At 53.5% G+C, this 26188-nt stretch overlaps 1 protein-coding gene across 1 annotated transcript in view; it reads right to left on the bottom strand.

Annotated features, from left to right (window-relative positions):
- The window catches only part of FBLN1 (fibulin 1), a 45624-nt gene that overhangs the window by 11636 nt on the left and 7800 nt on the right, over positions 1-26188 (bottom strand). The window contains exons 2-8 of the mRNA XM_028490713.1: positions 18030-18132; positions 11629-11764; positions 9330-9501; positions 3817-3876; positions 2267-2368; positions 1492-1629; positions 230-367 (exon numbers count right to left, since the gene is read on the bottom strand). Coding sequence (XP_028346514.1) covers positions 230-367; positions 1492-1629; positions 2267-2368; positions 3817-3876; positions 9330-9501; positions 11629-11764; positions 18030-18132 — 849 coding nt within the window. The remainder of the gene's footprint in view (positions 1-229; positions 368-1491; positions 1630-2266; positions 2369-3816; positions 3877-9329; positions 9502-11628; positions 11765-18029; positions 18133-26188) is intronic.

Below are 26188 nucleotides of genomic sequence, written 5' to 3'. Positions count from 1 at the left end.
ATTGGGACACAGACCCACCCACTTGTTCACACCGCCACGGCTGCTTTCCAGCTCCAACCGCAGAGCTAAGGAGTTGCAGCGGAGACCACACAGCCCACAATGAATAACTTATCATCCGGTCCTTTATAGAAAAAGCTTGCTGACCTCCGTTCTATACACTATGCAGTGCCCCATCACTGGACGGTTCCCCCGCCTGGCGGACCCGTTAGCCCTGGCGGCAGCGTCTTACCAATACAGTTGCCTAGAGCATCTTGTATAAAGCCGCTCTTGCACTGTAGCTTGGGTCTGCAGCGGAAGGATCCCAGAGTATTCTGACAGATAAAATCGGGGAGGCAGTTATGAATACCACTCTCACATTCGTCAATATCTGGTACATCATAAAAAAAGGAAATTGTTAGCAAGAGTCCTGCCAGAAGCATCTTTCAACACTTTAAAATCACAAGAATTTTTTTTTTTTTTTTTTAATGCTCATTACTCAGACTATCACCCAAAACATTCCAACAGAGAGGTCACATTCAAAAAGGGCCTTAGACAAACAATGCTCGTGTTTCTCAAGATTCAAAACTCTGGCTTTTCCCCCAAGGTTCTTATGATGCAAATTTTCTGTTATGTAATAAATAACCCAGGCATTTTCCTGGCAATATGTGGTTTGGTTTGGTTTGGTTTTCATTTCAGGCATGTTTAGTTTAGATTATAAAGCGATGATGATCTTAAGTGGTAATAAACACTGTCCCTATAAACTTATTCACCCTGCAGTCCTCGCAACATCCCAAATATTAACAGTGGTGATTGTCGTGACTGGACGTGTTGGCTGCCCTTCCCTTGAAGTTCATGGCGTCAAATGTTCAAAAGTGTATACTCAGCTGGCTGGGCCCCTGGGTCCTCGAGGTCCACACCGCCCAGGGAGTCTGCAGGGGTGGGGAGGACTGAGCTCATCCAAAGGCCCTCATAATTCAAACGACGTTTTTACACAAGTGGTCTTGTCGTTCTGAAGGGCTGGAAACCCTCAGCAGAAAACTATGTTCTAACAGATCCTCATCAAAGGCTTATCTGCCAAATAACATCTATGGTTTGGCGGGGGAAAGCCAGCAGCCAGAAATGTCATGTTTTTTTATGCAGCGGAAGGGAATATGCTTTGAACTTCAAGGAAGCCTGCAATCAGATGGAAGGCAGCTGTTGTGCAAAAAAAAACAGCTTGGGGGTGGGGGGACTAGAAAGCACATGTGAGCACCTGAAATCCATCTCTGGTCTTGTTTTTAAATGAGCGTGTTCTAAGCCCTTTCAGAAATCCAAACTCTCCACTGTCATTAACTCAGCATTACGGTAAAGGAGGTAAATCTTCACTAATAACAGGGCTGGCCGGTGCCCCAGGCAGCCAAAGCGGCGACACAGCACCACGGAGCCCAGACCCCAGGGAGCCCAGTGCCACTTCCCCGTCGCATCATATGTACTTCTGGGGGATGAGGTTTTGAGACTCGGAGCTTATCCTACCTTTGCAGTCATTGTCCTCTGTGAGCTCATAGCCAGTGCCACAGCTGCTGTCGCGTTGGCAGCGGAAAGAGCCCACTGTATTGATGCAGGATTCTCCAAGCCGGCAGTTTTGGCCGCCCATGATACATTCATTGATATCTAGGAGAGACACAGGTGACGCAGGAGTAACCAGCAAGAACAACCGACCCTCACGCTTTATCAGAAGGAACGTACCAGAAGGCACGATGGGATCGATCCCCCGCATCCACCAAGTTCCCCGGGCGTGTGCGTGTTCAGGCCGTGCACCGCAATGGAGCCCTGGGCACTGACCATCAGAGCAAAAGCAAAAGCAACGGGTCCTCCGCCCTGCCGATCGATTTCAGATCTACTGCTCTTTCTGAGCACCTGCTAAGCAAGCACCGGGCCCTGAACTGGAGTCATGTGATCCTAGTCATGTGATCCTAGTCATGTGATTTGGGGCCATCACCTCCCTCCATCTCCCCCATCTCACAGATGAGAGGCCAAGAGAGGTTGAGGGATGTGCCCAGGGCCGCTCGGCAGATCCTGGATTCAGAGCCCGGTCAGACCCCAAACCCAACCCCTTTTCACAGCAAGGTGTTTGCATCCTCCTGGAGGACAGCCGTGGCTGGAAGCCAGGCGCTGCAAACTCCAGGAAATGCTGGAGAGCCGGTCCTGGACTGTTCTTCACCTATGAATGGGGCCCCAAGTTGTGCAAAGCGGGCCCTGCCTGGCTGTCAGGCAGAGGCAGAGGCTCCCAGGGCAGGACGACGTTTACCTTCACAGGAGACGCCGTCGGGGAGCAGCTGGTAGCCCACAAAGCAGGAGCAGACGACCTCCTCCCCCGTGTCTCGGCACTGCTGTTTGCAGGGCCCGCCGCCTGGAGTCAGAGCAAACGTGAGCGGAGGCCAGGTGCACCCCAGAGACCTCCTGGTTTTTTCCAGGTGTTTGGATGGGGTCGGAGAAAGCGCCCTCAGGGTAGGCTGACACAGAAGGGCAGGCTCCCCAGTCTGGAGCCCACTGCAGCCTTCACGGCGTCCTCCCTTCCCACGGGAGACCCCCCGGGGCTGCGGCTTCAGGTCCCAGCCCTGATCTGACAGATCGGGGGTTGTGCGGGGCCCAGTACCCCATTTCCACCGCCACTGCCTCAGCTCCGGCCGCCCGCTCACCTGGCTCTCTGGGCATCCCTGGTACCACCCTCCAGCCAGGCTTCCTGCAGGGCAGCCAGCGTGATACCCAAAGAGAAATCCCATGGGGACAAAACCTCTACCAGGCAAAGATTCCAGGAAATAAAATTCTGACTGCTGCCCAGGGCCTGCAGGGCCCTGCCCACTTCTCCAGCCTCTTCCTTTCTCCCCGCACCCCACCCCGTGGCCCACCAGTGCCCAGGTGCTGTGGGTCTGCAAGTCCCCGCTTCCACTGCCACAAACCCCCTGCCAATGTCATCTCCCTGGCTAACCCATCCTCAGCCATTGCAAACCAGCTATCCCCTCCCCCAGGGAGAGCCTCGCATGCCCCCCAGAGAGGATTACGATTCTTTCTGGGGTTCTCTGCCCTCCCTTCCGCCTACCCCCAGCCCTCTGTGCCGAGAGTCACTGTACACCAACCACATCATTTTGTGATTAAACTGGCTCCCTAATGAAAGCCCAAACACAAGGCAAGCCACTGAATGTACTTGGGGAGCAGACTCGCCAGTCCAGACATGCGGGAATGTTCCATAAAGAGAAATAAAGTCTTAGCATATGGAAAACAAAGGTGCAAGGCCCTAGTGACTTTTTTTTTTGGATGTGGACCATTTTTAAAGTCTTTTTTAAAAAAAAATATATATATATATATACATGTATATGTATATATATTTATTTATTTGGTTGTGCCGGGTCTCAGTTGTGGAAGGTGGGCTCCTTAGTTGTGGCAGGTGGGCTCCTTAGTTGCGGCATGAGAACTCTTAGTTGCGGCATGCGTGTGGGATCTAGTTCCCTGATCAGGGATTGAACCCGGGCCCCCTGCCTCACTGGGAGCACGGAGTCTTAACCACTGCGCCACCAGGGAAGTCCCAAGGCCCTACTGACTAAATTTGCAAACACCTCTCTTATGAGACAAATGACTATTACAGCCGGTACAGCTGGAGCTCCGGCCGCAAAATGAAGTATCACTCACCCCCGTCCCCTAAGGGGCTCCCAGCCTTGGGGCTCACCGTTCACAGAGTCTGTGGGCTCTTCTGGGAGAGCTCTGCACACCAGCTCCTCAAGCGGCCCCTTCTCTACAGGCCCACCCTCTCCCTCGCTCGCCCATCAGGCCCCAGCTAGTCCTGGGGAGGGCCTGTCTCACCTCGGCAGCGGTCATTCAGGTAGGGGTCCTCTTGTCCCTCCTCGATCTCAGAGACCTTAGCTGAGGGGGAAGAGGCAAACACAGGTTTGTCCACACGCAGCGCCCACGTTAACGCAGAAGCGACGCCGAGCATCTTCTCTTCTTGTAAATATCAGGCAGTAACGCCTGTCGGTACATCTTATAAAAAGCCCAGTATTCATTCTATCCTTTTTATTTTATTTTATTTATTTATTTATTTTATTTTTTTTTTTTTTTTGTGGTATGCGGGCCTCCCTCTGTTGTGGCCGCTCCCGTTGCGGAGCACAGGCTCCGGGCGCGCTGGCCCAGCGGCCATGGCTCACGGGCCCTGCCGCTCCGCGGCATGTGGGATCCTCCCGGACCGGGGCGCGAACCCGGTTCCCCTGCATCGGCAGGCGGACGCGCAACCACTGCGCCACCAGGGAAGCCCATTCTATCCTTTTTAAAAGCAGAGTCACACTTATAAATGTAGCTAAATCTCTAAAAGATCTATTATGACAGAAACAGCACTGGCACAAGGGTCTCTCTGTAGTTGTCAACTTAACGCTGAGTGTGGTCACCTTGGCCACATCACTCAAATATTTCTGCAAATGCAGTCACGGCCCTACTATAAACTAAGTCACATCTTCCAAACCAAAAACAATGCAGCTGGTAAAAGCTCATGGCTACAGGTTAATTGTGTCCCACCCCCCCAAACCCCAGAAGATGTTGCAGTCCTAGCCCCCAGTACCTGGAAGTGTGACCTTAGTCTGGGGAAGGATCATTGCAGACAATCAAGTTAAGATGAGGTCTTTAGCGTGGGCCCTAATCCAATGGTGGGTGTCCTCACAGAAAGGGGAAATCGGGACTCAGGGACAGATACGTAGAGGAAAAGCGGTGTGAAGAAACAGGGAGAAGACAGCCATCGACAAGCCGAGGCATACCTGATGCTCCCAGAAGCTGGGAGAGAAGCCTGGAGCAGATGCTCCCGGAGGCCTCAGAAGCAGCCGGCCCTGCCGACACCTCGGTCTCGGACTTCTGGCCTCCAGACCGTGAGACAACACGTTTCTGTGGTTTAAGGTCCCCAGCCTGTGGTGCTTTATTACAGCAGCCCCAGGAAATGAATTCACTTATTTTATACACTTTGCCTGCAAAGCTCAATGTAGCGCCGGACATCTACGGTCACTCGCTCAATTCATTCAACAAAGGTATCTAAGTATCTGCTCTGAGGGTCAAGCACTCGGCACAGACAAGGCCCCTCCTCTCAATAATTAAGATTCAACAGGGCAATAGGATAAAGAGGGACCCAGTGGGAGACCTGGGCCCTCATTTTAAAGGGTTGTATTCCATTGGCAATTCTGGCATAGAAGAAATGGATTAGTCCTTTTAACCTGGGTGGGTAGACCCAAGAATTCCTAGAATTCTTGAAAAACCAAGTGCTCTGCTGACGAGGACCCTTCCGCAAGATGGAATGACAGTCACAATTCGATCACAATCCAACAGCCACTACACTACAACGCTGGGTGGGAAAGCATAACTCAAAGGCACCCCCAGCACAGCCGCACCTACACAAGAGAAGCCAAGAGAGACAGAAAAAAGACTGGAAGGAAGCGTGACCTGATGGAAACCACATTTATCTCCGTGTTGACTTCCTCTTCCTTCTACCTTCCCGTGTCTTCTAAAATGCCTACAATGAGCACATGATACACACACACTGGAAAAGCAGACATCAGTAGAAAGACACATATTAGTAATTCTGCTGTAAGTTTCAGCATACCGTAATTGATGGACACTAACTATGCATAAGGCGTTATGTTTTAGGGGTTATTAAGATATGGTGAGGGTTCCTAAATAATCCGAAGAACTTTTCAGCTAGGGAGGAGCCAAGCCAGAGACACTTAGGGTGTGAGTCATCTCTAGGTTAGGAGGCTAGGAGCACCTTTGCTCAGAATGTTTAATGTGGCGGCAACTAGAGATGATCATACTAAGTGAAGTCAGTCAGAAAGAGAAAGACAAATGCCATATGATGTCACTTATATGTGAAATCTAAAATATGACACAAATGAACCTATCTGTGAAACAGACACAGACTCTCGGACATAGAGAACAGACTTGTGGCTGCCAAGGGGGAGGGGGGTGGGGGAGGGATAGAGTGGGAGGCTGGGGTGAGCAGATGTAAGCTACTGTATAGAGAATGAATAAACAACAAGGTCCCACTGTAGAGCACAGGGAACTATATTCAATATCCTGGGACAAACCATAATGGAAAAGAATATGAAAAAGAATGTGTGTGTGTTTGTGTGTGTGTGTGTGTGTGTGTGTGTATATATGTATGTATGTATGTATAACTGAATCACTTTTCTGTGCAGCAGAAATTAACACAACATTGTAAATCAACTATACTTCAATTTTTTAATAAGAGAGAAAAAGAAAAAAAAGAATGTTTAATTTGGGGACTCTTCATTCACTTGGTGCATCCCATCCCAGCAAAGCCCAAGTCCCTGCCATGTGCCAGGCACAGGCCAGGGTGTCCAGACCCCATCCTCCAAAGGACTCATGGTAACAAGGCCAGGAGGACTCATGAGAAACTATTTATCACTCAGGTGATGAGGTCATCAAGATTTCCACAGCATTTTTCAGGAGCCAGCAAGCCTGGCAAAGAATGCTAGAAAAGGAATCTTGAACCAAGCTTCCACGGCCTCAGTCTCCCAATCTGTAGAATGGACATAACCAAGATACGCCCTAGCACAGTTCCTCCCAAAGGAACAGGGTTCTTTGCCCCATCTTAGACCAATACTTTGATCACTTATAATATAGATTATTAGAAAAACTAAGATAAGAAAACAGACATGTAAGTCCCAATTTTATATTTAAACTCTCCCTCCTCTGTATGTCAGCCATGTGATTGTTTTTTTTTTAAATAATTGTGATTTTTTTTTAAAGATTTTTTTTTTTTGATATGGACCATTTTTAAAGTCTCCATCGAATTTGTTACACTATTGCTTCTGTTTTATGTTTTGGTTTTTTGGCCTTGAGGCATGTGGGATCTTAGCTCCCCGACCAGGGATCGAACCTGCACCCCCTGCATTGGAAGGCAAAGTCTTAACCACTGGACCGCCAGGGAAGTCCCATGGCTACGTGATCTTGAGTGCCAGGTCCTCATCTATGAAACAAGTTTCCTGAACGATGTAACTGAATCATGACGCGCCAAGGTTTCAGGATTTATGTGGCTTCAGACAAATGGAGGGTGGAGACTGAAATGGTGGACATACAGCTGGGAGCCCTCTTGAAGCTGCTCTTGGGGTCATTCACCCCTTGGCTGAATAAATATCTAGTGTTTCAATGCTCACAGCCTGCTATTAATGAGTGTTGCCCCTGCTATCAACTCTATCAAATGCTTATGGAAGTTTCTAAAAGCTTACTCCCAATTTCTGTACTTATTCTGCTGCAGGCCAGCACTGGTCTGTGGGCCCCGTATGGTAGCACACAGTAGGCCCACAATAAATGTCAGTGGAAGAGAGGGAGGCAGGTTTGTGGCTGGGTGAGGAGGAAACACAGGGCAGTCCTCATAGAGACATTGAGGAAAGTCTGAGGCAAGAAATGAAGCAGATAAAAGACAAGGGAGAAATAAGACATCTGGAGCAACAGAAAAGCTCAGGGATCATTAATGAAACAAGACATAAATCAACAAAAGTCCTCCCTGGAGACACAGGAGAAATTCTCCACCAGTATGAAGAATTTGAGTTTGTTTAAAGTGAAAATGTCATCTATGATTTCAAAAGTCAAGGAAGGAGCCAGAATGTGGTTCCAATCCCCCTTTATGACTAAAATATCTGAAATCAGCCCCACAGCGGCCATGGGGCCCTGGACTTGAGAAATCCAAACAAAGAATGAAAGACTGGTCATTTGACTGAGGACCCCAAAGCCACACGAATGGATGGCCTGACTTAGGGACCACTGGTCTGTGAGCTCGTCCTTCCGAGCCCCTTCCTGCCCCTTTCCCATTTTTAGCAGAGGGCAGATGGAGCTCAGAGTGAGAAGGCAAAGGTCCCAGTCACGCAGCAAGCTTGGGGCAGAGCAGATGCTTGAAATTTTCCAGGGCTCTTTCCATCATGGCACAGGAAACCATTGCATAAGTGGAAGAGATGATTCGACAACCAAGAAGTTTCCTGAACCACGTAACTGAATCATGAAGCCCCAGGGTTTCAGGATTTATGTGGCTTCAGACAAATGGAGGGTGGAGACTGAAATGGTGGACACACAGCTGGGAGCCCTCTTGAAGCTGCTCTTGGGGTCATTCGCCCTTGGCTGAATAAATATCTAGTGTTTCAATGCTCACAGCCTGCTGTTAATGAGTGTTGCCCCTGCTATTAACGAGTGGTGCTCCCGGCCTCAGCTCTAGATGGAGAGATGGCACTGGCCAGGCGTCGGAAGGCCAGCGCTCTCCCTCCTCTGTATGTCAGCCATGTGATCGTTTTTATTTTTTTAATAATTGTGATTTTTTTTTAAGATTTTTTTTTTGATATGGACCATTTTTAAAGTCTCCATCGAATTTGTTACACTATTGCTTCTGTTTTATGTTTTGGTATTTTGGCCTCGAGGCATGTGGGATCTTAGCTCCCCGACCAGGGATCGAACCTGCACCCCTGCATTGGAAGGCAAAGTCTTAACCACTGGACCGCCAGGGAAGTCCCATGGCCACGTGATCTTGAGTGCCAGGTCCTCATCTGTGAAACAGGAGCACGGCCAGCCACCCACGCTGCCCAAGGCAGTTGGAGGGATGGGACGAACTGTGATGGCACTTTATACCCCTTCTCCCATTTAATCCCAGCAACCTGAGGAGGTAGGACCCTATTATCCCCTTTTCACAGATGAGGGAACTGAGGCCTGGATACACCAGTTTGCCCCCCAAATACATGTCAGGACAGGGACATGAACACAGATTTGTCAGATCCCAGATCCCAAGCCCTCAGTTTCACTCCAGGACAGTCACAAATGTGAAACTGCTCCGACAACTAGAACCAGTCTGTGCTGAGTTAAGGCAATGGTAAATGTGCGTGCCCACACCGCCTGTGATGGTCAATTTTATGTGTCAAGTTGGTTGGGCCACGGTACCCAGATATTTGGTCCAGCACTAGTCTGGATATGGCTGTGACGGTATTTTTTAGATGAGTTTGACATTGAAATCAGTAGACTTTGAGTAAAGCAGATTGCCCTCCATCGTGTGGGTGGGCCTCGTCCAATCAGGTGAAGGCCTTAAGAGAAAGACTTACCTCCCCCGAGTAAGAAGGAACCCTGCTAGCAGACGGCCTTTGGACTCAAGCTGCAACATCAGCTCTCCCCTGGGTCCCTGGCCTGTGGCCCACCCTGCAGATTTCAGACCTGGCAGCCCTCACAACTGTGTGAACCAATTTCTTAAAATGTCTCTCTCTCTCTCTCCAAGTCCTGTTGGTTCTGTTTCTCTGGATGACCTTAACTAATTGTACTGCCCAAGAGGGAAGAAAGGGGGGAATTACCTGCTTCTTGAAGGTCCCCAACGTCCCCCGGGGCAAAGTCTGCTGTCTCCTGGCCCTTGACGCAGCATGCCCGGAAGACCAGCCCACACTGGTAGCCGACCATGAGGCTGTACTCGCAGCTCTGGCCCTGGGCCTGGGCCGCCCTTCCCAGCAGGCAGCAATAGCAGCACCTCTGCAAACACAGGAGGAGAGACTCCCGTTGGGGAAGCCAGACACAGGACACAGCGGATCCCCACGGACCTCTCGGCACCCCCGTGTTAATGCTCCCCGGATGGTGATGCCATGTGCCTGACTTGGGCTCCACCTTCTACATGTTGGCAGGAAACAGCAAAGCAATCCGAGCCCGAAGCCTGCTGCCCCCAAATCTCGCAGGTCCTAATTCTGAAACGAACCTTAAAGGGCCTTATTCCAGCACGTGCTCCACGATACCTGACTGCCCCCCAGTATCCCTGCCGGCGCAGCTTCCACCTCCAGGAAGAGGGGGTTAGGAAAGGGCCTTCTGGGGCTCACACAAGAGCTCCCTAAGGGTCCATGACTTCTGCGTGGTCGGAGATTTCTCTACCACGCCTGGAAGGATGAAGATGCACCTTGTCTCTTCCCACACCGAGTGAGGGTGGTTCAAGCAGCAGGAAGGGAGCCTCAAGCCTGGTCATCAAGTGAGGAACAGAGTTGCTGCCTGTCACCTGGACCCCAGTGTTTCCAAAAGGCACAGCTGAATCCCAGGGACAACATTCACCCTGGCCCATGAAAAGCCCCATTTCAGTCCTTATCATTCTAAGAAAAGCAAAAGAGCTTTCCAAAAGGTCCACAGCAGGAGCAGAGGAGGGGTGGCTTTGCTTGGGTTTCGTAGAGGCCGGCGGGTCTCCCACCCTGCTCATTCTACAGCCTCTGCTGCCGGAAACAGTGGGAGCCTCCGTTACCTCCTCCACCTTTTAGGTCATGAGTCCCCCTTCCCGGAAACACAGAGCACGCATCTGCCAAAGCCGTCTGTTTCCACTCCCCTTAGAAAGTTCCATGCCTTTCTCTCAAGTCGGGGGACACTGGCGGAAGTGTCTGCAGGGCAGACAGCGTCTGCAGAGCCCCAACCCTTCCTGGGAGGCAGTCACTGAACACTTAAGGTCCTGGCTCCCAGGTCCCCTTGACCAGATCACCCCACCCTCGCCCCCCCCAGCTCTCTCACACCAGAAACCTCCTCCCATGAAAGCCCACAAAGGCTGAGGGTGGACAGAGGGTCTCCGGACCCCCAGCTCCTCTACGTGGAATCTCCCTCCACATTCTGACCTGCACGGAAAGAGAATCCCCCGAAAGGAACCCACACACGCCCCCTCGGGATCCAGACTTCATTCCAATGCCTGCTCCTTGAAATGACTTCATGGCTTTCCTAACTGGGAACGGGGGCATCTTTCTTCCAGGGAATTCACTTTTGTCACCTGGCACCTCCAACAGAAACCCAGATGACCAGGTTAATTAACTTGCCAAACTTGAGCACCTTCTGGTCGGGCTGTTTTTCTCCCTCAGTAGGTGGCAAGAGAGAGACGTCCTAGTTTATTTGCAGTCTTCAGACCTGGGAATGCTCTCAGTAACCTCTCCACGTCCGTGCAAAGAGGCAGGCCTTCCACAGTGACAGAGGTCCTGAGTGACCTGGCCTGGGCCTGGAGTCCCAGGGTGGATCACGTCCTTCATTCATAGCTGACCTTTGGGCAGGGTTCCCTCTGGGCCAGATGGACTGCACTCCCAGCTCTGCCTCACCAGATCCCTCCCTTGCTGGTCCTGAAGGGACCCCTGCTGAGAGGCCACTTTGGAGTGTGGGCCTCTCTGAACCTCAGTTTTCTCTTCTAGGGCGGTTATGGAGGTCATGTGTTATCAGAGGCGTTGGTGGGGGCCCATTCTGAACTCCGACTAGTTCGGGAGAGCAGAGAAGCTGGAGGGCCTCCGGGGTGGGGTGGGGAATGCCTATCTGAATTGAGAAGAGGTTTCAGAAGGCCCTGAGCCCAGATAACCCCTGCTCTGACCTCTGCATTCCTGTTTGAAGCCCCGGGACCGGCAGTCTTCAGGGCAAGGCTGGGTGACTCCATCCCGGTTTCCCCGGTGTGGGACGGGGCCCGGGGTGTTGTCCAGGGTTTACTGGATAAACTGGAGGAGGTGGGGAGACTTGAGTGGCCCTCCTCGCCCCCTGAGTTGAGCAGAATGTGCTGCTCATAAGGAAAGGCCTCTGAGGTCGGGGGGTGCAGGGAGGAGAGCGCCCCAGGCCTCCTGCTGAAGAAGCGGCTGCTGAGCTGGGAGGGGCCCAGGTCCTCACCTTCACGAACATGGCCTCGAGGCTGGCGTTGTCACCATGCGGCACGGTGCAGCTGTCCTGCTCATTGGCCAGGTTGATGCCCGTGGCACAGTGCAGTTCCTCCAGCTGGCTGTGGCAGCACTGCTCCTGGACCATCCTGTGGGCAGAGGAGGCAGGCTGGCCCAAGGGCTCTGTGGGGCAGGGGGCCCACCAGCTGGCGCTCAGGGCCTGGAAGCAGTAGCCCCTCGGGGATGGGAGCTCCGTCCTCTTTGGGTGTCCCCCCTTCCCCATCCCCTCCACTCATCCACAGACACACACACAACGCCCGCATACAGAAGGTGCTCAACAGTGCTTAAGTAGAAAGACTGGACGCAGGGCGGCGTCTGGGAGTGGAGCCCCAGTTCACCTCTCTGACCTCCGAGCCCCAGCCACAGAAAGTTCCCACCTATTTCAAAAAACAAAAACAGCTGATTGCTGACTCTGGGCCAGAACTTCTGATCCTTTATCAAGCTGAATTCTTTCCAACACGCATCTCCAGTTTCTGGAATCAGAGGAAACAGCTCCAGAGAGGTGGAGTAGCCTGCCCAAGGCCACGGCGTGAGGGATGGTGGCATCCACGTCTCCCAGCCCCGTTGGGGGCTCCGGGAGGAAGGTCCTCGGAAACCCGAGGACACACGTGCACAAGAGCTTATGTCGACAGAAGGACCGTCACCTCCCAGACTTGGTCCCTCACACACAGCTCCAGGTGGTGAGGGCAGGCAGGTGAGGGGGCAGGAGGTGTGTGATCACAGGTGTGGCTCCCATCAGACCCCAAATAACCCTGGCTTTGGCCAGAGCCAACAAGGGCAGGAGGAGCCGCCAGACCTGCCCCGGCCCGGAGAGGGAGGGGCCCCGCTGGGCCCCGTGTGCTGCCAGCCAGGCTGCCTCGGCCCCCAGCCAGCCCTCCCCAGCCTCCACCCTATGGGGCCGGAGCTCTGCATCCGGCTTCCCGGGCACTTCTAGAACTGCCCTCAGGCTCCGGGATGGATTTGTCTGCACGGAGAGACCTCCGAGATACTGCAGGTTCGGTTCCAGGCAACCACGATAAAGTTGGTCGCATGAATTTTTTGGTTTCTTGGTGCATATAAAAATTATGTTCACACTGTACTGTAGTCCAGTAAGTGTACAATAGCATTATGTCTAAAAAAGCAATACATACCTTAATTAAAAACAAACCTTCCTTGCTAAAAAATGCTAACCATCATCTGACAACGCAGAGTTGCCACAAACTTTCAATTTGTAAAAAAAAAAAAACAAACACGCAACCTTCAAAGCACAATAAAATGAGATACGCCTGTACTCTGCTACCACACGTCCACTCATGCTCTCAGTGGATTTGCAAATGACAGGCATTTCACTGCACTATGAGGGAGAGCAAGCAGATATGTATCCATTGATCATTCACTCAAAGATACTTATTGGCTGAACAGAAAACAAGTGGTGTGGAAAAATGGGACCCCTCATGCACTGCGGGTGGGAAGGTAAAATGGTGCGGTATGGCAGGTCCTGCAAAAATTTTTAAATAGAATGACCATAGGATCCAGCCATCCCACTGCTGTGCATAAACCCAAAAGAATAGAAAGCAGTGACTCAAACAGATATTTGCACACCCACATTCCCAGCTGCGTGATTCATAATCGCCAGAAGACGGGAGCAGCCCAAGCGTCCATCAAGGAATAGATGAGCTAAATGTGGTCTGTACATATGATGGACTTGGATTCGGCCTTAACATGGAAGGAAACCTTGACACATGTTACAACATGGATAAACCTCGAGGACAGTAAGCTAAGTGAAATAAGCCAGACACAAAAGGATGAATACTGTAATTCCCCTTATATGAGGGACCCAGCAGAGTCAAATTCATAAAGATGGAAAATAGAAGGGGTGGGCTGGGGGAGGGGGGGTAACCAGGAGGTTTTGTTTCATGGGTACGAGTTTCACTAGGAAGATGAAAAAGTTCTGGAGATGGATGGTGGTGATGGCGATAGAGTGATGTGAACATACTGAACTGTACACCTAAACATGGTTACGATGGTACAATCTGTGTGATGTATATTTTAATGCAATTTTTAAAAAAATGTGGCTGTGGCCCTACTGTGTGCCAGGCCTGTACAGAGGCTTCAGGGACGGGGAGAGGGATGGCCTGGTGGGGAGTCTCAGCCTCCCACACCCAGGGGGCTTCTGGGGCAGCAGTTACTAAGCCCTACCCTGGTGGGGCTGGGTGTCCAGAGAGCTGCTCTCCCCTTGCTGCCTTTCAACTTGGACAAGCATTCCCCTGGCTGCCTTGCTCGCCTCCTTCAGGTCCTGGCTCAGACGTCTGTTCTCAGGGAGGCGTCCCCAGACAGCTCTATTTAAAATTGTAAACCTGCCCTGATCAGGAGACCCTGCCTCCTGTCCCTGGGTTTTCCTTTCCCACGACACCTCGTGCCTTCTTACAAACCACAGACTTTACCATGTCGTCATCTGCATCCCCCGTAGAAGAGATTTTGCCTCTTTTGTTCACTGATTTATCTCCATCTTGTCCAGAATGCCCTCAATACGATTTGTGAGATAAATAAACGAAGGGGTTCAGAGAGTGACTGGTAGACTGAAAAATATCCTCTGAGGATCTGCTTTAGGTTTTGGTTCCGCGTGTATCCAAATTCCTCCGAGAGACTCGCGGGCTTAATTCAACCCAAGGTTTGAGGCAAATTTATATTTGGGGCCTAAGGCATATTGGCCCTTGGCCGAGGCCAGAATGCACGGCAATGCATGAGTTGAGGAAACGATCGCCCCCAAACGTGCCGTGTGTCAGAGGCTCAGGCAGAGGCCGAACGTGTCCAGCTGGAGTCCACGTGTGCAGAGAGGGGCTGGCCCCTCTGCGGTCCTTGCCAATGCCCTCGTCTGCCAGTGGCACCAACCCCGGGCCTCTTGGGCCCCACAGAACCCTCAGTGCCTTCCTTCCTCAGCTCTACCCTGGAGGCTCGGCCTGGGGCTCGCCCACCCGTGTGATCCCATATTCTCCTCCTCCTGAGCTTAGAACAGCGCTGAGGGGCAAGAAAGATTTGCCGCATGAATGAGAACTTAAAACCGGAGATCTCGGCAGAATACCACTTCGAAAGAAGAAAAATGATCCCAGAACTACTGAGTTACCAAGTGGCCGGTGGTCTCTGTTTTCTTGTACCTTTTAACTATTACTAGTAAGAGGACCCTCTTAAAGCAGATTGGATTTCTGACCTGCTCTCTCCCTTCTCTGCCTTCGTGAAAAACGATAACCCTGAACTTGTTAAAAAATCCCCGCTATCGGTATTGCCGCGCTGCTTGTCACGCCCCACTGCACACGGCCCCGCTCACCCTAGCACCACGGCTCTGACTTGGGGCCCAGAGTCATCTGTCGTGTGCCGTCCCCATCCACTGGGCGAGGAAAGCATGGAGGGCTGGGGCGGCGGCGGTGGGGGGGCGCGGTTCTTGTTCTCCTGAGCGCCCCCTATGGTGGCACCCAGTGCTGCCCCTGGAATTAAAAGCCAGTTGTGTTCTTGGATGAGCTGTATCTTACTTTGAGCCCGAGACCCCGGGCTTGGCCTCTGACCTCTGCAGATGGTATGGGGTTCAGACCCCGACATGAACTGACAAAGAGGAAAGGGTGCAGGGCAGGCTGGAGGGGCAGCAGGCAGCACCTGGGGAAACAGGACCGGGGTGCGGTCAGAGCCCAGCAGCCCAGCAGCTAACTCACTAAGAGGCCTTGGACACAGACGCAGCCCCTGTACGTGAGTTCAGGGACAAGTCCACCGGCCTCCCTGGGCCCCGGGGAAACAAAAGGCCAATGGCTGGCAATCAGCGTCCTGGGAGTTGAATAACGCGTCTTGAGGACCCTGTCACATGGAAACTCGCACTATCTAGCCAGAGTTCCCTTGGGTCCCACGTGATGAAGTGAGTGGGCCCCACTGGAAACATGTCGGGGGTCAGGGGGAACCTGGACTTGCACCCATATCTGCCCCCAAGAGAGAAGACCTTCCCTCTCGGCCATTCAGGTGATACGACTTACATTGCAGGAAATCTCTGAATGCGCGTTTGAAGTTTACCCCTGCCCAAAAGGTAGATCATGAACCGTAATCTTGATGTTCCGACTACCTGGTCTTTTGTTGCAAAAGCTCCTATGTATCCTGGCTCCCCCCCCTTGCCTCTCTGGAACAGTTTTCTCCACATTATCTGAGATGCTGTGTCCCAGGCTTGAAGTTCTCAGAAAGTCCACCAAATAAAACATAACTCTCAAAAAAAAAAAATGTAGGTCATAACATGAATGCCTGCTGCATAGCCAAGAAGGTAGTTTCTCTAGAGTCTGGAGCCCACTGGAGATTCAAGAGACCTCCAAAACTCAGTCAAGACATCGGCGGGTACAAGTCAGTAACAAATTCAGTTGTGACTAAAGTCCAAATTCACAAGTAGGGCCCAGAGGCCACTGAGTCGCTGACCTCAGTTCCTCCTTCTGTCCATTGAGGGGTCAGCTGGCTGATGCCTCACTTTGTAAGCCTTTGATTTACAAACAGGGCTCCCCGTTTTGGGCTGAATTGTATCCCTGCCTCCCACAATTCTATGTTGAAGTTCTAACCCCAGGACTTCCGAACGTGACTTATTTGGAGCTTGGGTCTTTAAAGAGGTAATTAAGGTTAAATGGTCATTAAAGAGGTAATTAAGGTTGGGGTGGCCCTAGTGCAATCTGCCTGGCATCCTTATAGGATAAGAGATTAGGACACAGACACACAGAGAGGGGAGACCACGTGAGGACATAGGGAGAAGGTGGCATCCCCAGGCCAGGAGAGATGCCTCAGGAGGAACCAGCCCTGTTGAGACCTTGATCTCAGACTTCTGTCCGCCAGGCTGTGAGACAGTAAATGTCTGTGGTTTAAGCCTCCCGGGCGGAGGTGTCTGTGCCGGCGGCCCGAGCAGACACATACAGCTCCACAGCCCGGCCTGGTGGTCCTGGCTGCTTCCCTCGCCTCGGTCATTATCACAACCCTGAAAAGAAGCTATCGCTGTCCTCCTTTCACATTTGGGGAAACTGAGGTTCCAAGTCGGCTCAAGTCACACAGCCTGAAAGCCGGCCCAGGTGGGTCCCCGGGGCCCGGCTGCCTCTCAGAGCCCCGTCTGCAAACAGAACGCTTGGCGCTCACCACCCAGCTTCGCTCCGCAACTGCCAGCCGCCCTCTGACGTTTCTAGCTCGAAGCCACGCTCGGGAGCCAAGCTCTCACTCATCAGACGCGCCATAAATCCTAACGGCGCGGTCTCCCAGTCAATTCAAACAACCCGAGTGCCCTGTCTTCTCTTCCTTTGTTTGGTCTATAATGCTTTCGACTTTTCAAGAATTTCCTAAATCGAGATTTACATCCTCCGTCACTGCTGGCAGGCAGCGGTCTCTGCTCGGTGCCAACACAAATGCAAAACTCCAGAGTGAGGCAGACAAGCCTCCCAGAGTGAGGCAGACAAGCCTCCCCTGCACATTCCTTCCATGGCAGCTCTCCACCTAGCATCCCACAGCTCCAAGCTTCAACGCAGCTTAGACTCGGATTAGAGGCAGAGAAAATGAACGGATGTCAAGTGATGGAATGCGTTCATACCCTCGCCTCCCCCTCAACCTCTGCTCCCCAGGCAAGCAGATCTGGGTTCAAGTCCTAACGCCATCACCTACCAGCTGTGCGTACTGGGGGAAGCTCAGTCTCCTCATCTGTAAAATGGGATCAGTAACAGGGTGAAATGAGACGAAGAGCAGCAAACGCCCAGCACAAAGTCGGTGCTTCAGAAAGGCTTGCTATTATTTTTACGGTGATGATCAACATTACATATCTTTCTCATTTATTCTAAGCTTACATTCTCCCAAAACTCTGAGGGAGCTTCAGTCAATTTAGGAAGAGAGGAATAAAAATAGTTGATCCAGATGCTGGCTACTGTATAAAGTAGACAACGGTCTGGCAGAACTTTTGCTCTGGGACTCGCTCGTCTGCGTTTTCGGGGTCTGAAGGTGGCCCACCCTTTTATCTGCAAAGCACTTCCAGTCACACGCTCTCATCCGCCGCCCCCAACAACCACCCCCTTTCTGGGTGACTTGGTCACACTGCCCAGGTGCGGCAGTGAGGGCTACAAACCCACATCCTCTTGCTTGCAGCCTGGTGAAATGACGGGATGCCCCGGCAATGCCAGGGTGGCACGGGAAGGGTAAGCAGAGTCCCGTACAAGGCCCGTGGGAGCACAGAGGGGGGAGGCGGGGGTCACCAGCCCCGCACACCTCCCGCAGCCTGGTCCTGGGGGCCCAGCCTCTCCCGGGGTCCTGGCACCCACTGTCCCTTCCTCCCCTGCTTTCGTCTAGAAGAACACTATTCCGGTAGAACAGCGGCACTGGCAAACATACCTGCATTCCTTAGATTCCGAGGCGTACGGCAGTGAGCAGTCCCTGCGCTGAGTGGCCATTCGATGTCCGTCTGCACAGCAAGTCTCCATGAAGACGTCTGCGCCTGCCGTGCAGGGAAGAGAACGGGGTGTCTGGCGACAGGTGACTCACCTCGGACCCCGCCCAAGGTCCCCTGAGACGGGCGGCCTCCCTCGGGTGGCCGAGAGCGCCCCCTCCCGGCCGCACCGTCTGGACACCCCTTCCTTAGGTCTCCTCTACGGCATCAGGACGGGGCCGAAAGGGCCGCGGCACGTGCGGTCCTTCGGTCACTCGACAAACGTGCGCTGAAAACTCCGCTGAGTCGCGGGCTGGGAGCACACGCTCCGCTCCTCCTAGAAAGGCCTGAAACCTTAACGGCTACTTTCCAAATCCAGTTCTGACGGGGCTGCAGCTCGGCACTGGGATCCCTGCTACAGCCAGATACTGGAAACTGGGACGGGGACCTGCCCAGACGGGGTCCCTGACTTCACAGTCCAGAGGGAAGAAGGACAGGTGTTACTGACCAAGGCACGGCCGAGCTGCCGTCCAGCCCAGCGGGTGGGTATCCAGGACGCGGCCGACCCCACTCCTATGGGGTCACAGATGGTCTGTACCACTAAAAATGAACAGTGCAGAATTGGGGAGGCCTAGAGGTGTCCCCCAAACTGGGACAACCAAGGAAGGCTTCTCTCGAGAGTGGGGAGCGAACAGCAGGGAAGAGGTACGGCATGAGGAGAGCACAGAGGAGGGAACAGGCGGGCGGGGCCGGAACAGGCGTGCGGGGCCTCAAATGCAACCAGCCAGCTCTGGGGAGAAGCGAAGAGCCAGCGTTTCCGGGACCCACTCTGTGTTCTCACTTCACCGTCGTAGCCACTTCCTAGGAGAGCATCAGTCCTCACTCTACGGGTCGGGAGACTGAGGCCGGTGACGGTCTCTGCCCTTGATTTGTCACAGGGTCGCCTCTTTGCTCACAAAAAGGAAAGACGGAAGGCTCAGGTGGGTCCAGGGGCTGAAGCACCCACGCCCTCCAGCGCCCAGCCCGGCGCTCAGCCCCACCCAGGCTGCTGCCCCGCTGGGGCCCTCGGCTCACAGGAAGGAGGGGACCCCACCGTTCCCCAAGGGAGGAGCAACCGGGTACCGAGGCGCCGCCAGCGTCAGTTCCACCCGCAGCCAGGAGGGGGCGTTAGTGGCAACAGCCTCTGCTCCCGGGCAGAAGGTCACCTCTCGGCAGGACATTGCAAAACTGGGCTCTAAGAAACGCCACGGTTTCTCACGGCTGGCCTTCCGCGCCCCACGGGGCAAATCCCGCCGGGCTTGGCAGCGTTTCCTGGCACCAAGGGCCTTGGGTGTTCTGTTTGAGCTCATTATTCTTCCAAGGCCCGGCCCTCGGGGTGGCCCCAAAAGAGAGGGTCACTCCAGGGCTCAGCACGAGGCCGATGCGTCCAGAAACACCGGCTGTGCCACCTCGAGCACCTCTGCCGACAAACTGTGCCTGGAACACGGTGCCCTTGAGCCCTGGGCTCACCTCCAGGGAGACCCCGATGGGCGTGGTCCGAGGCTGGGCCGGGCATTTCTTTTCTTTTCTTTTCTTTTTTTAAGCAGAGGTCTTCCTAGAAGCCCATATGATTTAAATTTATTTATTTATTTATTTATGGCTGTGTTGGGTCTTCGCTTCTGCGCGAGGGCTTTCTCTAGTTGCGGCGAGCGGGGGCCCCTCTTCATCGCGGTGCGCGGGCCTCTCACTGCTGTGGCCTCTCCTGTCGCGGAGCACGGGCTCCAGACGCGCAGGCTCAGTAGTTGTGGCTCACGGGCCTAGTTGCTCCGCGGCATGTGGGATCTTCCCAGAGCAGGGCTCGAACCCGTGTCCCCTGCATTGGCAGGCGGATTCTCAACCACTGCGCCACCAGGGAAGCCCCGGGCATTTCTTGAACCAGGAGGAGGAAGGGCCTTGCCAGGTCCCCGGAGGAGGCCAACCTCAGCCCCACCCGCAGCCGGGGGAGGTCGGAGCGGAAGATGCGCTGCCGCACCCTCGCTCTCTCGGGTTCCCCCAGGCTGGCAATGAGGGTGACGGTCCACCCCAGAGCAAAGTCTGCCGGTCCACTGCCAACCGGCCGCTCAGCCCGACCCGACCTCAGCTGTCCCCCTCCACACTTCCCGACGATGCCATCTGGTGAACGTGGGAGGCACCGTGGGCTGGGGCTCAGATATAATTGGCATCACCGGCTTCCCGGCACCAAACAGCGAGGTCCCTCATGAGGGAGAGCCTCTTGGTTACCCGGCTGACCTCCAGGGGTCCCACTCATTCATTCGTTCCTTCCTTCGTTCTTGCTCCAATTGATTCTAAGGGAAGCATTCACGAAACGCAGGACCTGACCTGTCACAGATAAAACACGGCCTGTGGTTCACCCCCAAGACCACTGTGACCCAGCCACGTGGCCTGGCAGAGGCCGACGTCCCCTGTGCTGTACCCCTTCACCCCAATCCCAGCCGGGCCCGCCTAGCTCTCCCGCCCAGTCTCACCCCTCGCGGCTCTCACAGCCCCTCCGGCCCCGGCCCAACCCCCCCCCCCCACCCACCAGCCCGGCCTGGAGCAAACTCACAATTGACAACATCTGTCTGCCTCGCCCTCCCCCCCATGCAGAGCTAGGCCTCCCTCTCCCACAGCCAGCCCACAGCCAGCCCTCAGCAGCTGCAGGGGTGAGTAGGAGGGGTGTCAGCTTTGGAGCCGAACAGGCGTGGGCTCCAACCCCAGCTCCAGCGCCTTCTTGCTCTGTGACCCTAGGCAGGACACTTCACCTCTCTAAGCCACAGCTTCCTGGACGGCAAAACGGGGCTCACAATACCTTCTGAAGGTGGCTGAGGAGATGGATAAAGCTTATAAAGTTCCGAGCACACAGGGAGCCCCAGCAAACAGTGGCTGGATTACACATGGAAGGAACAAAGGGAATTTGCTCGCCGTTGCCGGTGAAGAATGGGGGAACCAAGGCCCCGTCTTGGGGTGGAGAACGGCCCAGGGATGAGGGGCGGCCCCTCGGCCTCCCTCAACTCTAAGAAAGGCAAGCACAGGTGAAGCTCAGGCTCCTGGGGCTGGCTCGGCGGGGCGAGCACTTTGTGCCCAAGCTGTAGAAACATTTGGAAATGATTCCCACTGGGGAGCCTTGAGCACTTCGAACCTTATTCTCAGAAGGACAATGAAATCTGACATCCTTCGCTCAATCCAGAAACGTGGAACATCCCCGGAATGCCCCAAGCTGCCATAAAGCTGGAACTCCCAGTGGCCGTGGCCAGCACACCCTCCGTGGGCAGGATGCGCCCCCTCTCCAGCCAGGGGGAAGTTCCTGCACTCCCAATCCCAGGGGCCACGGGGCACCCACGGCCAGGCTGGATGGTGACGCAGCAGAGGTCAGAGCAGACAGGACATCACCGTCCTCATCGTAACAGCCGGACACGTGAGGATCCCCGCAGAGACAGCCCGTCCATTCACCACCTCTCACCCCCTTAAATTCCTTTTTTGTGCCACTGTGCCAGGCACGAGGCGTCACACTCTTGTATAGAAGTAGCATCGTCTCCAGCCCACTCCCCCCTCTCTGGGCATCTACGTTCCTTCCGATATTTCACTATGGGAACAAACAGCTCTGGGTTGAGTATCTTGATCTGTCAACCTTGCCTTCAGATTCTAACGATCCCAACTTGGCTATTCTATTGAAACCACGTTGAGTATGACGGTCGGGTTCTATGGGCCATTCTTTATCTTTCCTTATGTCCTGTAGAACAACGGTTATATGTGCAGCCTCGGTTAAAATTACTTTGGGGAACTCACTTCCCCATGATCGTTGTTTTTGGAAGCTGAATACCCAACACTGAAAGGAATCCTTCTTTTAATTTTTTTACCGTTGATGACATTATACTAAGTGAAACCAGTCACAAAAGGGCAAACAAAAGGACTGTATGATGCCACTTATATGAGGTCCTGAGAACAGTCAAACCCATGGAGACAGAAAGTAGAATGGTGGATGCCAGGGGCTGGGGGAGGAGGGGGAGGGGGAGTTAGTGTTTAATGCGGACCGAGTTTCCATTTGGGGAGATGAAAAGTTCTGGAGATGGATGGTGGTGATGGTTGCACAACAATGTGAATGTGCTTAATGCCACTGAGCTGAACACTTAAAAAGAGCTGAAATGGTCAACCGTATGTTATGCGTATTTTTATTTCTTCTTCTTTTTTGTTTTGTTATGCGTATTTTTAAATTTTGTAATTGAAGTAGAGTTGATTTACAATGTCATGTTAATTTCTGCTGCACAGCAAAGTGATTCAGTTATACATATATATACACTCTGTTTTAATATATTCTTTTCCATTACGGTTTATCATAGGATATTGAATCTAGTTCTCTGTGCTATACAGTAGGCCCTTGTTGTGTATCCATTCTATATATAATAGCTCACATTGTTGTGCGTATTTTTAAAATGCATTTTAAAAATTGAGCTTTTGTGTACCATTTTGTAGCACCCTTCATTAGGAAAGGAATTGTACGTTCTGCCAATTAAGTCACTTGCCATTTTCAATCGATGTTGTTTTCATGCACTAATCTGAATACCGGCAAAGAGGATTAATTTGGGAAACTGTATTTTACGACATCCTTGCATAGCAGTTTGGTAGAGAATGCCATGTTTTCCAAGGCAAGCTATGAGACCTCAAATGGGAATGGTGAAAATGTTAATTAAAAAGTAAATTGTGGGACTTTCCTGGTGGCGCGGTGGTTAAGAATCCGCCTGGGCTTCCCTAATGGCACAGTGGTTAAGAATCCGCCTGCCAGTGCAGGGGACACGGGATCGAGCCCTGGTCCGGGAGGATCCCACATGCCGCAGAGCAACTAAGCCCATGCGCCACAACTACTGAGCCTGCCCTCTAGAGCCCACAAGCCACAACTGCTGAGCCCACGTGCCACAACTACTGAAGCTTGTGCGCCTAGAGCCCGTGCTCCACAAAAAGAGAAGCCACAACAATGAGAAGCCTGCGCACCGCGACGAAGAGTAGCTCCTGCTCCCGCAACTAGAGAAAGCCCACGCGCAGCAAGGAAGGCCCAACGCAGCCAACAAATAAATAAATATATATATATTTTAAAAGTAAATTGTAACTTTGCAACCAAAATCAAGTTGATTTAAAAGTTTAAAAACAAAACAAAAATCCCTAGGATCGTCTCGCCCCCATGCATCTGGGGCAGTGGCCAGCGGAGGGTGGGACCGGTGGAGGAGAGGTAGAAAGACCTAAAGTTCAGACTTGCCCTGGCTTTGACCTCCTGCATCACTGCGGACACCGCGGCTTGCTCATCGTACCTGGGGGTTGGGTCACCTCTCAGTTCTGCCCCCCATCACCAAACCGGGGGTGACCTGAAGCCCAAAGAGGCGCCTCTCTCCTGTCCCCACTTGTGGACGCCCACCCTCAGCCTGTGCATCCTGTCACACCCCAATGTGGCACCTTCTCAGTGCCGGTCCGCCACTCCCAGACTAGGGGGGAGTGGCTGGGTCAAGTGATTGTCACCTGGGAGTGTGACAAGTCCTTTGGCAGATGGGGCCACGGAGCAGAGGAGGCCACTCACTGCCCGAGCCCAGGGGAGATGGGAGGGAAGGCTTCAGTGGAAGGGAAAAGAGGGACGGGGGTTCCAGGCTGTGGCCCCAGGCTCTGACACAGGGCACATGGCTGGGCTGGGCGGCGGGGCAAGAAGACAACCAAGGTGTCACCCCACCTGACGCCACACCTCACTGGTACCAAGGGTTTCACAGCAGCTGACAGCATCAGACCAACCAGACCCACCAGCAGACCCCCTGGCAGCACCTCCCAAAGGGCGTAAAACGGAGGAAACCTCAGGCACAGACCCCGCCATGTCTGAGTGGCCCTCCTAAATCATGTCACGAAAGCAACCTGGAGCGACAAGGCCATCACTGTTTCTTCTGTCCCCCACCCCGGGGAATGCTGTCACCTACCCACACCCACCACGCGCTTACTGGTCATTCCACACCCGTCCTTAAGAGCCCGTAGGTGCTCTTAAGAGAGACGTGGGGCTTCGGGTCTGGAATCTTCTTCAGATCCTTTTCCTCTCTGAGAAGAAACTTCAGCAGGGCACAGTTTTCATCTCTGGTCCCTGTTAATCTGACTAGATGAGATCCACAGAGACAACATTCCTTGTCCTTCCAAAATCTGGGGCATTAAAATGCCCTCCATGTATATGAAATGCTCAGATATGAGATGGTGGTTGGTTAGCTCTCTATTTGGTTTTATTTCAATCCCCTCATTTGGAAAAATAAAGAGCTGACACAAGGCTCATGGCCCATCTGCTCCACGGCACTGCCTAAAGCTGTAGCAAAAAGTTGGAGGGGGTTCCCCGTGGTGTCCAGGACCCGCATGACTGGGAAGCCTGAGATGCAATGAGATGCCAACAGGAAATTCCAACCCAACAGACCCACGCAAGACTCAGCCCACACCCCCAGCCCCTGCGGGGCCCCCCACCTCACGAGCCTGGAGAGCCAGCCGATGCCCCTCTTAGGACCCTTCCATGTGCCAGGCTCTGAGCTTGGGGCCACGGATCCAGAGTCATGACCCCGTCCTCAGGGAGATGACAAGCAACTGTCACCTGGTGTGTCCCAGTGCTTCTGTACCATTCTGTATGACTGGGATGAGGACAGACCCACCTCCCCTCCTCAAGGCCCCAAGACCTCCAGGAGGAAGCAGGGCGTGCTGAGTCTGTTCTTATGGCTCCAGGCCCTGTCCTCAGCACGAGAATGGCTGGTGCCCTCACACCCCCCGACACCAGCACCCGGCACAGAGAGACGGGGTCTCGGATAGAGCACCAGCTAAAAGGAGGCAGCAGGAGAAAGGACCAGAAGACACATCTCTGGGAAGGCGAGAAGCAGCAGCTTCTACACTGCTCCCTCCAGGCAGCTCACAGTGACCTCCTGGATCAAGCCCAGTGGACGTGTGGGCCGTCCTCCCCCTGCCCGCATCTCTACAGCATCCCCCCCTGCGGGACCCAACTCCCCTGGTTCTCCTCTCACCTCTCAGACCACGTATGCACACCTGTCAAGTGTCCTCTGCACCCGGCTTTTGGAAACTGAAGCTCTGCCAGGCTGGGTGGTCCCGGGTCCCTCCTCTCCTCCGGCTGGCTCGTTCACACCCACACCAGTACAAAGGTCCTCTCCTCCGGGAAGTCCTCCCTAACTGCACCCCCCCAACACACACACGTGCACACATGCGAACATGGGGCAGACATGTTTCCTTTCTTTCGTGGTTTCTTTGCTCCCTGAACTTCCCAGCAATTAGCACAAGTAATTAACCGAGGGTGTACTTGTGCCACGAGGGCTGGACAGGAGTCTCATTCTGCATGCTGCCCCACAGCCGCTCCAGAGCCAGCACACAGTAAATGTCCGTGAAGGAATGAATGGACGAATGAGCTCATGTGATCCTAGCAACTCTGTGACACAGGGGACGGGAAGAGATGAAGCAAGTTGCCCGAGGCCACGGGACAAACACAGAGGCGGCACTAGAATCTGGCTGTGACTCTAAAGCTCACACCCACCCACGGTAAAACCAAAGGAGACAGTGGCTACCCCCCGAAGCTGGACTTAACAAACCGGAGACTTTTCAGTTAGAAAAGTGAGGCGGTTAGTTCAGTGTCCTGCTTAAGGATACGATGTGAGAGCCAAGCTGCCTGTGTTCGAATCCTGGCGCCGTCACTTAGCAGCTGTGTGTCCACAGGCGTGCTGCCCGGCCTCTCTATGCCTGGGTGGGGTGGGTCTCACACCAATAGTGGAAAATGGGGATAAGGACAGGTGTGGCGCGATGGGTCTCAGAGAGCGGTCTTATGTCAAAACGAGTGGCGCACGTAGGCAACAAAACTTCCCGTACATTTCACTCCAGCAGGCAACACAATCCAAAAGGAAAAATAGGTTCAAGAAAAATACTGGCTCGGGCTTCCCCGGTGGCGCAGCGGTTGCGAGTCCGCCTGCCGATGCAGGGGACGCGGGTTGGTGCCCCGGTCCGGGAGGATCCCACGTGCCGCGGAGCGGCTGGGCCCGTGAGCCGTGGCCGCTGAGACTGCGCGTCCGGAGCCTGCGCTCCGCAACGGGAGAGGCCACAACAGTGAGAG

This window comes from Physeter macrocephalus, chromosome 6 (genome assembly GCF_002837175.3).
Source record: "Physeter macrocephalus isolate SW-GA chromosome 6, ASM283717v5, whole genome shotgun sequence".
Classification (NCBI taxonomy): domain Eukaryota; kingdom Metazoa; phylum Chordata; class Mammalia; order Artiodactyla; family Physeteridae; genus Physeter; species Physeter macrocephalus.
The sequence above is the reverse complement of the archived record's forward strand: the minus strand, read 5'-3'. Positions and strand labels throughout refer to the sequence as shown.